A 12,213-nucleotide genomic window follows, 5' to 3' on the forward strand; every position below is an offset into this window, starting at 1 on the left:
TCCTGGTCTCAGAATGGCTGACTCATTGAAAAGGCCCTGAGCATTAGAAACAATTTGATTCTTACGCCAGGGAGAAACAATCATTAAAAAATCGTTTCTTCCTGGCATGGGAACAATTCTTTAACGATGCATCCTTTATATAGCAGCCACGGTTTTTCTTGGCATTAGCTTTCATTTCCCTTCCTCTTATGAGGACACGGGCATTATGCACAGTCTTGGCAACACATTCCTCCTCTGGCCAAAGCCGGTGACTGGAGCTAAGGAATATAGTTCTGTCACCACCGAATAAACTCGGAGCACAATGAGGCAAGAGCAGAAAGAGAGGACTGGGGCCAATTCAGAGCAGAGAACCATCCCAACAAGCCTGCCCACTAGTTTCTGTTCCCGGATCTCCGGAGCCACTCTGGTTTCTCAGGATGGTTTTGTTTTGTTTTGTTTTACCAGGGCTCTTCTAGATACTTTTAATAACTTTTCTGTTTGCTCAGGTTAGCCAGAGCAGCTTGCTGTGGCTCAATACCAGTGAACTCACTTTTTGTGTTAGATCCTTCAGGACACTCATAAATGTCAGAATTTATGACACTGCCCTAGGCAGTAACCAAAAGTACCTACAGAGTTGCTTAACGATGAACTTAAACAGATAAAACAATGTCAAATATTTTAGTTCTAGAATTCCCTTTATTCTCCTCACCTGGTATTTATTAACCTTCTACTACACTTGAGGCACAGAAGTAGGTTATAAGCAAAATGAGGGATTCCAAAAATGCTCAGCCCCACTTTAGAAATCATGATATACACTTCTAATAATAGCTCATGTAACATTTTAAACTATAACCTCACTTCAGCTACTTCCTGTTTGGAATACATCACTATCAGGATGGTAAACAGACCCCAAACACGGGTTAGTCATATAATCATTCATTTACCCATTCAAATATTTTTGCACATACTGTGTGCCAGTCTTGTCATAAATAATGGTATACAGTGGTAAAAAAAGGAAACATGAACCGGGCCCTCAAAGAGATGATAATGTAATGCAGAAGAGAAACATCAATCAGATCATCACATGATTCAATGAATAATTATAAACTATTATTAGAGCCATGAATAAAACAAGAGGATGATATGAGAAAACTGGATGGCTAGGGAGAGGCTCTTGGTGGAGTAGCATTTTTGCTGAGATCTCAAATAACCTAGGAGCTGGGTGAAGAACAGGGATCCAAGGGGAACAAGGACTACTCCCATCAGAAGATGCGGTAAATGCTGACGCTCTGATGTGGTAACGAGCTCGATGTATCTGAGAAACAGAGAGAGAGACAGTGTGGATCCAGCCTACAAATAAGGGGAAATGAGGCTGGAGAGAGACATAGAGGCGTCACTGCATGAAGTCTCACAGGCCATCTTAGGACTTTTATATTTTATTACAAGTACATTGGGAAGCCGCTGAAGGATTTCCACCAAAGGAGGGCAAAAAGGTAGCATTTAGGTCTCCACGGAGGATTCTGGTTGTTTTGTAGAGAAGGGCTAGAGAGGTCAAGGGCAGAGGTGGGAAGACTAAGGAGGCTGTACAATAGTCCAGGACAAAATGACAGTGAGCTTGACTACAGCAGAGACGATGCCCATGGAGATGAGTGAGCAGCATAATAATCACAGAGGTAGTTTATGCTCCTGAGGTGGGCGGATGTGCTTTATCTGCGAGGGAAGGTTTGCAATAAAGCTCCCCTTGTTTGAATCCCACACTTTGGTTTTGCTGCAGAGAGCCACCGTGCAACCATTTTGATGAAAAGACTTAATTTTACCGTTAACTCAGCAACTAAGTTCGAAAAAGACCTAGATTTAAGCAAATGGTAGGAATTCTGGAGGGAGAAAAAATACATTTATTTTGTATTATGAGAAAAGCATAAAATCATCACTTACTAACTAGAGTCATTATACCAGGATTACGGCATAACACCTCTTTTTATTTGGGTTGAAAGGCATCAGCTTGGTCTTGAAGAATGCTGGCCATAGATGGATAACTGTTGCTCCACCTTGATACCCCTCCATGAACCCTCCACTGTGAACACCACCACGGGCACCAGGCAGGTGTGTTCCCCTTTCCTGGCTGCAACATGGCACCAAAGAATCAACAATCAACAAGCTGTGTATCCCTTCTCCCATGGAGACATCACTCTTCTCATTACCACTTGTCTTCCAGGCATGAAGGGCTCCGCAGGGCCACTGTAATAGAAGACACTTTCCCAAGCACAACGAGTTCCGGGCTACTTCGGAAGCAGAAAAGCCACTCACCAAACTCTTGCTTTCAATGACCAGATGAAGGAGAATGATGAAGAGAGAAGCTGTGTTCAGGGGGTTTCCAAACGTAAAGATGTCAATGTCTGAGCCCTGGTAGGTCTGCAAAGAGTGGACAACAGGAGGTGATCTTGGAGAGTCGTGCACACTCGTGGTGTGAGCATCATCACTTTATTCCATAGCTCAGCCAAGCATTGAGTCCCTTTTACAATATTCCTAATAACTGGTCATTTGGGATAAACTTGAACATTTCTAGAATAGAGAGGCCGGCTCTCTCTCAGACAGGCTATCTAATCTGTGAACTTTTCAGTTGGAATTTCTCTTTATTCTGAATCATAATCCATCTTCCTGAAAATGTCTACTCATACTTCCTGCTCTTTCAGGTGTGGAGAAATATTAAATATGTTCTGTTTAACAGAGCTGCAAACCTTTGAAATAGCTATTATGGCTAACCTGAATTTATATCTCTGGTAATTAAATATCCTCTCCTCTCCTACATATATGTTTTTGACGCCTTAAATTATTTCCCATATGACACAATTTTCTGATCTTTTAAAATTCTAGTTACTCTTTTCTGAACACACTTCAGATTGCCTTATCTATATTGCTCTTGAAATGCAGTTTATCCAGAATGTTGTACCTGGGAAAAGTCAAGTCATTTTATTTGAATAAAGAACTAAAGAATAGAAATTGTTAACTTAAAGACTATCATCTTTTTCATTTTAACACCAGCCATGATCAAACTACTGTTTTCTCCCAGGGATGGGTGTGTGGATGAGCGGCTATATCATGCTGCTCTGTGCTTGATGTTGGCCTAACTTTTTAAATTAATTTGCTTAGTCACATTTCTTCCATTCTTTACCTGTAAAACAGGTTTTTTATTTTTTACTAGAGGCCTGTGCACGAAATTCGTGCACAGGTAGGGTCCCTAGGCTGGTCGGCAATCAGGGCCGATCTAGGGGGCCCCCACTGGCACCCACCTTGGCTGGTGGCCTGGCGCTGCCCACTCACCAGCTCCACCCACCCGCCACCGGTCGGAGCCTGTGGGCTAGGGCAGCTCCTGCATTGAGTGTCTGCCCCCTGTTGGTCAGTGGGAGTCATAGCAACTGGTCATTCTGCCATTTGGTCGATTTGCATATTAGGGTTTTATTATATAGGATTTTTGGGGAGACTGTTTATAAGAGCCTAAATTTAATACTCTTAATGTCATCCTGGTAGAATTAGCCCAGCACTCACTAAAAATAGATTTTATATTCTGGCTTTGCCTCTCCGATTTTGGTTCATTCAATTATATTGCCAGACTTTCAATTTATTTAAATCATTGAAAAAAATTATCAAGTAGCACAGAACCAAAAAGAGACCTAAGAGGACTTACCTAGGTACTTCTTTCCAAATTTAATCCATTATCTAAAATCTATTTTGGGGGGGGGGGAGCGTATAATTTAATGAGTTAATAATCAACTTGATTCTATGAGCAATCTGCCCTAATATACCCATTCTATATGCTAGTACCAGCCACAGAGTACAAAGAAGCATCATCTATTCATTAGTAACAAACCCTCTGCGTGGACATGGACTCACATAGTAAGGCACAAAGAAGCAGACCAGGCTTTGATAAAAGGCATCCAACAAGGTGATCCAGAAGGTGAGGGGTAAGTATGCCTGAGAATGAAACAGATATCAGGGAGGGAGAAAGATTAATAAGGGCCACGCAGAGTTAAGGAACAACACAAGCTAGTACTTATTTTTGCTTCTCTGGGAGAAACCTCTCTTCCTTCATTTGTTCATTCAAAAACAGGTGGGATTTGTAAATAGTGGTGGAAAATATGGGGTGATATTGAATAAGTTCACAGGTGAAAAAATCACTGAAGGAACTCTTAAACTTGTGTTGCTTTAGTCATTGCATCAACCATAAAGCTACCTCAAATAGGGAGTGTGATACTAACTTTCCATTTCCTATTGATCAGAAAATGCTGTTTCAAAAACGTCTACAAATTTATCTGCTTTTCTATCTCTACTATACTCTTCATTCTAATTCACCATCAATCTATAAATGACTGGATAGCCAACTAACTAGCCTTTTTGCCTCCTCTCCTACTCTAATCCAATCTTTTCATAACCACCAGATGTTTTTAAAAACTATACATCAGATCATAACATCTTCCAAACTAATCAAAGTGACCTCTTCCAATCACCTTGCACTGCATTTCCAATACAATCTAAGCTCCTTCCCATGGTCTGTAAGGTCCTGCATGATCTGCCCACTGGCGTCCCTGCTCTCCAGGGTCACCCCTACAATTCTTATCCTCATTCCCATGCTCTCACCACACAAACTTCATTCTGTTCCTCAAACATATCATATCCATTGTTTTCTGAGTCTTCACCAGTGCTATTTTCTCTACCAGAAATCCTTTGCCCTGGACCTCCCACATGACCAGTTCTTCACTATTCATATCCTAGCTCAAATATCACTTCCTCAGAGAGGCATTCCAGACCAGTCTAAAAGTAATGCCCATTCAATCATTTACTACCATGGCATCCTTAGAAGTCTCTCATCACTATAAAAAATAATCTTATTTGTTTACATAGTGGTTTTCTGGTCTTCTCAATAGAATACAAGTTTTATAAAGTGGGATTTTGGTTCTTTTATTCAAATGTTTAAAACAGTACCTGGCACAGAGCAAGTACTTCACAAATATTTGTTGGAGTAGTATACTACTCTAACTTATCATGTGCTTATTACCAGAAGCTTATAGAAAGAAACAGAAAGATCAAGTAGAGACACTTGATCAAGCAGTCACAAGTGATTGAAAACAGCTTTTCAATCAAGAGCCAACTTGGATTGAATGGTAATGTGTGTGCAGAAGGATTCTGAGGCTGCTCTCAGACCCAGTGGGAAGCGTAGTACATTATAGTTTATCAGTGATATCGGCCACAGACAAAAATGGCATCACATGTAGCATATCCCTGAGCTAGCCTTCTATTTTGTTAACATGTCCTTAGTTTCATTACCTTCCAAATGCAAAAAAAGAGGCCAAAATTTCCTTCAAAATATCTAATTGTCTCCTGAAGCTTTATAAATGTACAAATTCTCCATATACTTCCTTCCACTCTTCAAAAGACTACACTTGCAATTTTTACATCTATCCTTTTTTATCTTTTTGTCCTTTGGAAAATCAAACAATGGAGATTCATTGTTTCCAGCCTACTTTTCCCTGTACCTCCTTTTACTATTTCCTCATCGGAAATGATGGAATCTTTGACCTGCCTTCCTTCATCCCAGTGTCCATAAAATCTAAGTAGAAGCACAATCCAATGGTGGGAGAGAACATAGCAGAGTCAAAGGGTCAACCAAAATGCCATGGGACAAGAGAGACAATTTGGGAGTAAGTTAAATACAACTTCGTGCTTCTGGGGAAACAGGCTGCTCAAAAAACTTAGAGCAAAAAGTAAAAAAAAAAAGTTTCTCTACACTCACGAGAGTAAAGGGACTAAAGGAAGTGGAGAGAGAAGGTCAAGAGTAAGATAAATGGGAGGCTGAAGGAAATAACTCATGAGATCTCCTGGAAACTAAAAGGCAAAATCGGGACCTGAAGTTAAAGCCAGAAAGGAAGGCTGTGAGGGTGATGAAAGATGGGCAGAGACAACCGCTTCTTGGAAGGGAAGCCTTTGACTGCAGCCTCCCAGACCCATCTCCTTCTGAGAGAGAGATTCTATAACCCTGGAGAGTATATTTCATGACATTGGAGACAGGAAATGGCCCAAGCATAAAATAGAACTCGTTTGGAGGCCAAGTTCAAAGAAAGGACAACTCTTCTGGAAGGTCAAGTCAATGAAGTCAATGGCTTTTTATCAGTAGCCACATGCTGGAATCTGCCTATAATCATGTATTATACAACTGGCCAGCTCAGTAGAACAATGTGTGCAAAGGATTGATAACAGGGTTCAACAACAGGAAACAATAATCTCAACTCTTCCAAGGATAAGGACAAATTATAATCTTCAACTTGTACAAATGGGCTTTTAAAACACCAGCTATAAACATTCTGAAGGGCCCTCCCTCACCTCTCATTCTCCCCTGGGTACAGGACAACCTTCATTAATATCAACCACACATTCCTGCATCCTGGCTTTGGACTTTAAGTCAGATTGGACTCATTTAGGAAAACCCCAAGTTGCTATTTGATCTGAATGGACAACATTAAAAGATTATAAGGATTTCTTCTCAGAAAGCTGATTGTGTGATTTCTCCTCTGTGTTGACTCCTTCACATAACCTATGGACATTAAGTTACTCTCCCATCTGGAAAGGCAGTTCAAGCCACAATGAAGTTGGACTAATGAAAATTAACACATCATTTTTAATATGGGGTTTCCCCAAATTTCTGGTTAATCTGGGGGTATAACATATAACAATATTGAGAGCTAGAACTTGTACACATACTATCTTACTTAATTCTCACACCATCTCTATAAAGAAACTGAAGGGCAGGCAAGTTAAATAACCGAGAAAGGTCACACACCTCAGAAACAGAATTTAAACTCAGGCTAAACATAACTCATTTCTAACATGCTGATCTGTGTCACCATTTCAAGAACAGCAACAGAAGATCAACGTACAGATTTCATCTGGTGGGTCTCAGTCCTGTCTGTCCAGTCTTTCCCAAACCTGACCATGTGGTCCAGCCCTAATGAGGAAAGATACATGTCCCAGGCCTAGTCAATGAGAAAACATTCTCACCACAGTGATAAAACACAGGGAAAGGCCTGGGATTCCACCTTAGCCAGTGAGTTAAAACATAACTATAAACGAGGACATTTACAGCTGCTTTAAGAATAATAGTGTTCTGTTACCATTACACCTGGATTTTGCAATATATGAGACAATTAATTTCCCTTTCTCATTAAGCCAACTTGAGCTGGCTTTTTGTCACTTGCAACTGAAACAGTCTTCACTAACAGAATCCTCTTCTCAAGATTAGAATATCCGACTAGACCAGCCGTGGGCAAACTACCGCCCGCGGGCCGGATCCGGCCTGTTTGAAATGAATAAAACTAAAAAAAAAAAAAAAGACCGTACCCTTTTATGTAATGATGTTTACTTTGAATTTATATTAGTTCACACAAACACTCCATCCATGCTTTTGTTCCGGCCCTCCGGTCCAGTTTAAGAACCCACTGTGGCCCTCGAGTCAAAAAGTTTGCCCACCCCTGGACTAGACTGATCCCCCTCAGCAGGTGTCTTTAGGTTACTGGTCCACCCCAGTTCCGTGATCCTGCCAACGCGCTTGTGGGAGCACTTTGCATGTCTGGCACTAACCATGGTGTTTGTGTTGGCGGAAACCCAAGGACTAAAGATAGCATCGGTGTTCTTTCTGCAGCAAAGCATTAGGGATAGACTCCACGGGCTCGGGAGCCGGTGCACCTGCACCGCACGCTAGCCCTGGGACTTGGGCAGATACTTAAGGTGCCTCCCTGTGCCGGGCTTTCCTCACCTACAATGTGGACCATGATAGCACCTATCTTGCAGGGTCATTTTGAGGATTAGATTTATGTATGTTATGCACTTACACCAGGGCCTGGCATGTAGGAGGCATGACATAAATGCTCGTAAGTACAATCTTAATGTTGGTTGTTAACAATTTTGTGAAAGATGAATTAGAAAGAAAAGAGTTGTGACAGCTAACTCAATCAGCAACTGTAATATTCTAAGAGATAGCAGGGCAGTGAGGGAAGGGTGGAAAGGGAGACAGGTATAAGTGACATGTCACTGGTAGACGGACGGGTAGGACCATAACATCAATAAAGTGGAGGAGGGGCATGGTTTTAGGGAGAGGGTGCCATTAAGATCACTCTCCGGTTTTATGTGACAGTGGAACCTGGAGGATTGAACTTTGGCTTTGGAACCAGATTGAGAAGGGGTCTTGCACTGGCTCTGCCATTTTCTAACTGTGACATTTTTGGAAAAATTACTTAACCCCATTGAGGTTCAGATTCTTTATCTTAGAATTGGAACAACACCAGGTGCTCTCTCAGAGTGTTTTGAGATAAATGAGACAGGGATGTTTAGTGGTTTGCACAATAAAGGGCAGAGTGGAGTTTAGTAAATACTAGACGTCATTAGCTATAAGGTCTAAATACTGGGATTTGCTCTCTTATAAGTACTTAAGGTCTTTCATAATTTTACCTCTGTTCACCTCAGAAGTGAATAATTTACTATCTGCTGTTAGCAGAAATCTGAAAAACCCAACGAATCAAATAGTTTTAAATAGTTCTGCACGTACCACAATATTGGAGCTGGGCTGCCTGAAAAACGCCAATTTTGACAACGGATGTGCATTGTTCTAAGCGCCTTGGCTTTAGCACCTACCTCTGATTCCTGGCCACTCTTGTAAAGTTCAGGCAGCTGCACAAGGGTCTCTGCAGACACGTCTTTCTCCAAAACACCATAGACAATGGGAGGGGCAGATGTGAAAAGGAGGTTGAAGAAGATCAAAACCCAATAGTCAGTCATGGATGTTCCTGAAAACCCACAAAAGAACTGGTACCAGAACAGGAGGTTCACATAGGCCTAGGAACACAAAGAGGAACATTGGCATCTTAGAAACAGCAATGCGAGTGGGAATACACATCCACACGCCACCATTCCCACCTGTGATTGCAACCTCAGTGCAGTTTCCTTACTTACAAAAGGAAGACCACATCTTACCGTGCAGCTTTTATTGGGGTGGGGGAGGGGAGGGAGCAAATGTTTTATTAAATTCAAACACACACGCCACATACTGTGTGGTGCTGGCACAGTTCTAAGAGCTTTACAGAGAATTCATTTAATCATCATAACCACTTGGGAGTTATTCTTGTCCCCATCTTACAGATGAGGAAACTGAGGCACGGAGGGACTAAGGAACTTGCCCAGAGTTACCTGGCTAATAAGTGGCAGAGCCAGTATTCAACTTGAGATATTTTGGCTCTGGATGAAGAGAACCCAGTCCCATGCCTGGTACGTACCAGGTACACAACACATGTTCATTCTCTTGCTTTTCGGGTTCACAATCATTTTTTAGTGATGAAATGGAACAGTGCCAACAGGATGGCCAACCATCCAGTTTGCTTAGGACTGAGGCATTTTCCCGGAGATGGGACTTTCGCTACCCAAACTGGGACATTCCCAGGCACAGCAGGACAGTCAGCCATCCTGGAGGCTAGGGGCATATTCTCTGCATTGTTTCCTCCCACATTTTGTCTCAAATAAACTAAGTCCATAATGGCCCAGGAACATTTTAGAGGCCTGCTAGAGAATTCTCACATTGTAAATGACTGCCAGCTATGGCATAAGGCATCATACTGGGTTTTCATCTGTATCTTCAATGTAACACAAGGAACATCAATTTGGGGACAGCATCAATTTGGGGACAGTAGCTCCTGTAAAATGGAAGCAAACCTGTTCATTTGCTACTGACAGGTAGTATTAAACATTTCATCAACCTGCTTGTCGAAACCTTTATAGGGAAGGTCAACAATTTGATTTTAAATGAACCAGACAGGCCTTAATTGAATTTAAACGCACAGGGAATAGAATATGCTAGCGGGTGGACAAGCCTAGCAATTGGCTGTCAGCAGCTGAAACATAGCACATTCCAGATTATTTCCGTTAAGACAGGAGGGGTGTTCCTGGCTGCCTCCAACACATCAATAAGTGAAGTGAGCTTCGTGTAGGGCACTTCCTTTTCATCCCGTAAGCAAGCAGGATTGAAAGGTGGGAGGGGGAAAGGGATATATTCTCTGGAGCTACATACCACATTCTTGTAGAAAAAATAGAGAATCATGTTGGACAGTCGTGTATAACACCAGTGCCCGTGGACAAGAAGGAGCTTGCTGAGATGTTTAAACTGAGAAATGGCAAAGTCACTGGCCATCACAGCCTGTGGAGGCAATGAAGAGAGAACCACCTGAGCAATCACACATGTCAGAGCGGACCCAGCATGGCAGCCTGACCACCACAGGCTCATCAGTCAAATGTGTGGTTGAAACCTTACATACAGACCGAAAAAGAAAAACCCTCAATAAAAAAAACCAAAAGAAAGCCCAAACAAAAAAACAACAACAACAACCCATAAACAAACAACTCCAAACAAACAAAATCCTTACAGAAGCCTTAACAGGTTGCCTGAAGTTACTACTCAGCTTTCCGATATGGTCGAATGAAACACAACTTCTCCTTGGTCGCTACTCATGATGTAACTTCAGCAAGTGAACTTTCCTACAAAGCAGCTCCCTTAGCAAGAACTGTATGCATTTCATGTGCATTCAAGTCTCCTCAATGAGAATATCAAGATCGGAGTCATAATTTTATGGAACTTAGTATGTGTCAGGCAAAGAGATACTTGAATTTCTAATCTTTTGTACAGATGTCATCACTTACAATTTTGGGGAAAACCTAAGTCTCACGTCCTACCTTCCTCCCACAACATTTGCTCCATCCACAAAAGCAGTCTTTTGGGTAAGCTTCTATCTGAATTCTGTGCCTAAAACACTACCCGACACATAGGCATCCATGCATGCATGCAAATGGGACACTCCCATTCTCTCCTTTTCTCTCCTTTTCCTCTCTCTTTAGGATCTTTAGTTCTCTTATTCAAATCCTTAGTAGTCTTTTTTTCATTTGCAAAAGTCACATTATTGCATAATATGTATACACAGTTATGATCTAGGTTAGTTATATTTTTTAAACTGAACAGGTAAACCATGGAGCTAAAATTACCCAGGAAAAGACCATAATGCCCAGTAAATAATCAATGAATAAATGGATAAACTTCCTGTTTCCCGCTCCTGAGCTAACCAGAGAGGCTTATTCTACCACAGATATTTTACCACAAAGAATGCTACCTTGGGTGGGCAGGTCAAGTTCATAGAATTTGGGTGCACAGCATCCACTCACCTGCATGCCTTCCTGACCTGAGATCCCTATCCCAATGTCTGCCACTTGTATCATGCTAACATCATTGGCACCATCACCTGTATGGGACAGAAGAAAAGGCAAGAAACATATGAGGAGTAAAGAAATGATGCAAACTTTGAAAATCAATATTGACCACTCAAGCAAACAGACACATCCTTCAAAGTTTACCCCGTGTCTCCAAGATGCCTGGAAGCTAGTTAAGCAGAAATTAAAGGTGGCACCCAACTACCATCAGGATGAATTCCAAATTCAATTCTGCCTTAAAATCCTTCATGCTGTGGCACCTTTCTAGACTGATCTCTCCTTTCTCTATGTCACCCACTCTACTTTCAATTTTCCAGATATATAACCTGCTTCTTCCAGCCACTGCACATGCTGTTTTTCTATCCCTATAACACTGCCCTGATCACCCCCACCCCACCTTGCTGGGTTAATTGCTCTTGATCTCAGTTTAGATGCTACTTCCTCTGACAGATCCGTCTCATATTCCCTTTAGATCAGATGCCCCTTCCTTAGGCTCTACCGCCACGCTGTGTATCTCTCTCTATTATACCCATCACATGCTATTGTGCTTGCTATAGAGCTCTTGGTCTCCCCAACACACTGGAAGCTTCTTAAGCAGAGCTACTGCCTTTCTGTTGGTAATGAATATTTATTGTTCCCAACTACCCACCAACCATTCACTTGCTTTCTGGTAATAGTATCCTGATTTTCCTTGGGAACTATGAATCTATGTGGCTTGTTAATACAAATCCAAACCCCCAGAGTTAGAATGGACAACTGACCCAAGCTTGGACAGTTAGCATTATCTGTTATTGGCTTCAGTGATTGGTTCAGATAAGGTCACATGATATAATTAACATGTCCAGAACTTAATTTATGTAATTGACATGTCCAGGGGTTCCAGCCTCAGGAATATCTGGATCCAGCTTGACCAATTCATTCATTTATATGTTCATTCAATAA

General features: G+C 41.7%; 1 protein-coding gene across 5 annotated transcripts in view; it reads right to left on the reverse strand.

Moving 5' to 3' along the window:
• Positions 1 to 12,213, reverse strand: part of ATP10D (ATPase phospholipid transporting 10D (putative)) — a 79,542-nt gene that overhangs the window by 6,639 nt on the left and 60,690 nt on the right. For 4 of the 5 annotated variants that reach the window (XM_070397100.1, XM_070397094.1, XM_070397105.1 and 1 more), the window contains 5 exons: positions 11,227 to 11,303; positions 10,085 to 10,210; positions 8,659 to 8,859; positions 3,871 to 3,951; positions 2,287 to 2,391 (listed from right to left, as the gene is read on the reverse strand). In XM_070397100.1, the coding sequence (XP_070253201.1) occupies positions 2,287 to 2,391; positions 3,871 to 3,951; positions 8,659 to 8,859; positions 10,085 to 10,210; positions 11,227 to 11,303 (590 nt within the window). The remainder of the gene's footprint in view (positions 1 to 2,286; positions 2,392 to 3,870; positions 3,952 to 8,658; positions 8,860 to 10,084; positions 10,211 to 11,226; positions 11,304 to 12,213) is intronic. The other variant, XM_070397110.1, reaches the window with a different exon arrangement.

Source organism: Myotis yumanensis, unplaced genomic scaffold (genome assembly GCF_028538775.1).
Source record: "Myotis yumanensis isolate MYYU_CA2020_CCGP unplaced genomic scaffold, mMyoYum1.0.hap1 SCAF_1, whole genome shotgun sequence".
In the NCBI taxonomy this organism is placed as follows: Eukaryota; Metazoa; Chordata; class Mammalia; order Chiroptera; family Vespertilionidae; genus Myotis; species Myotis yumanensis.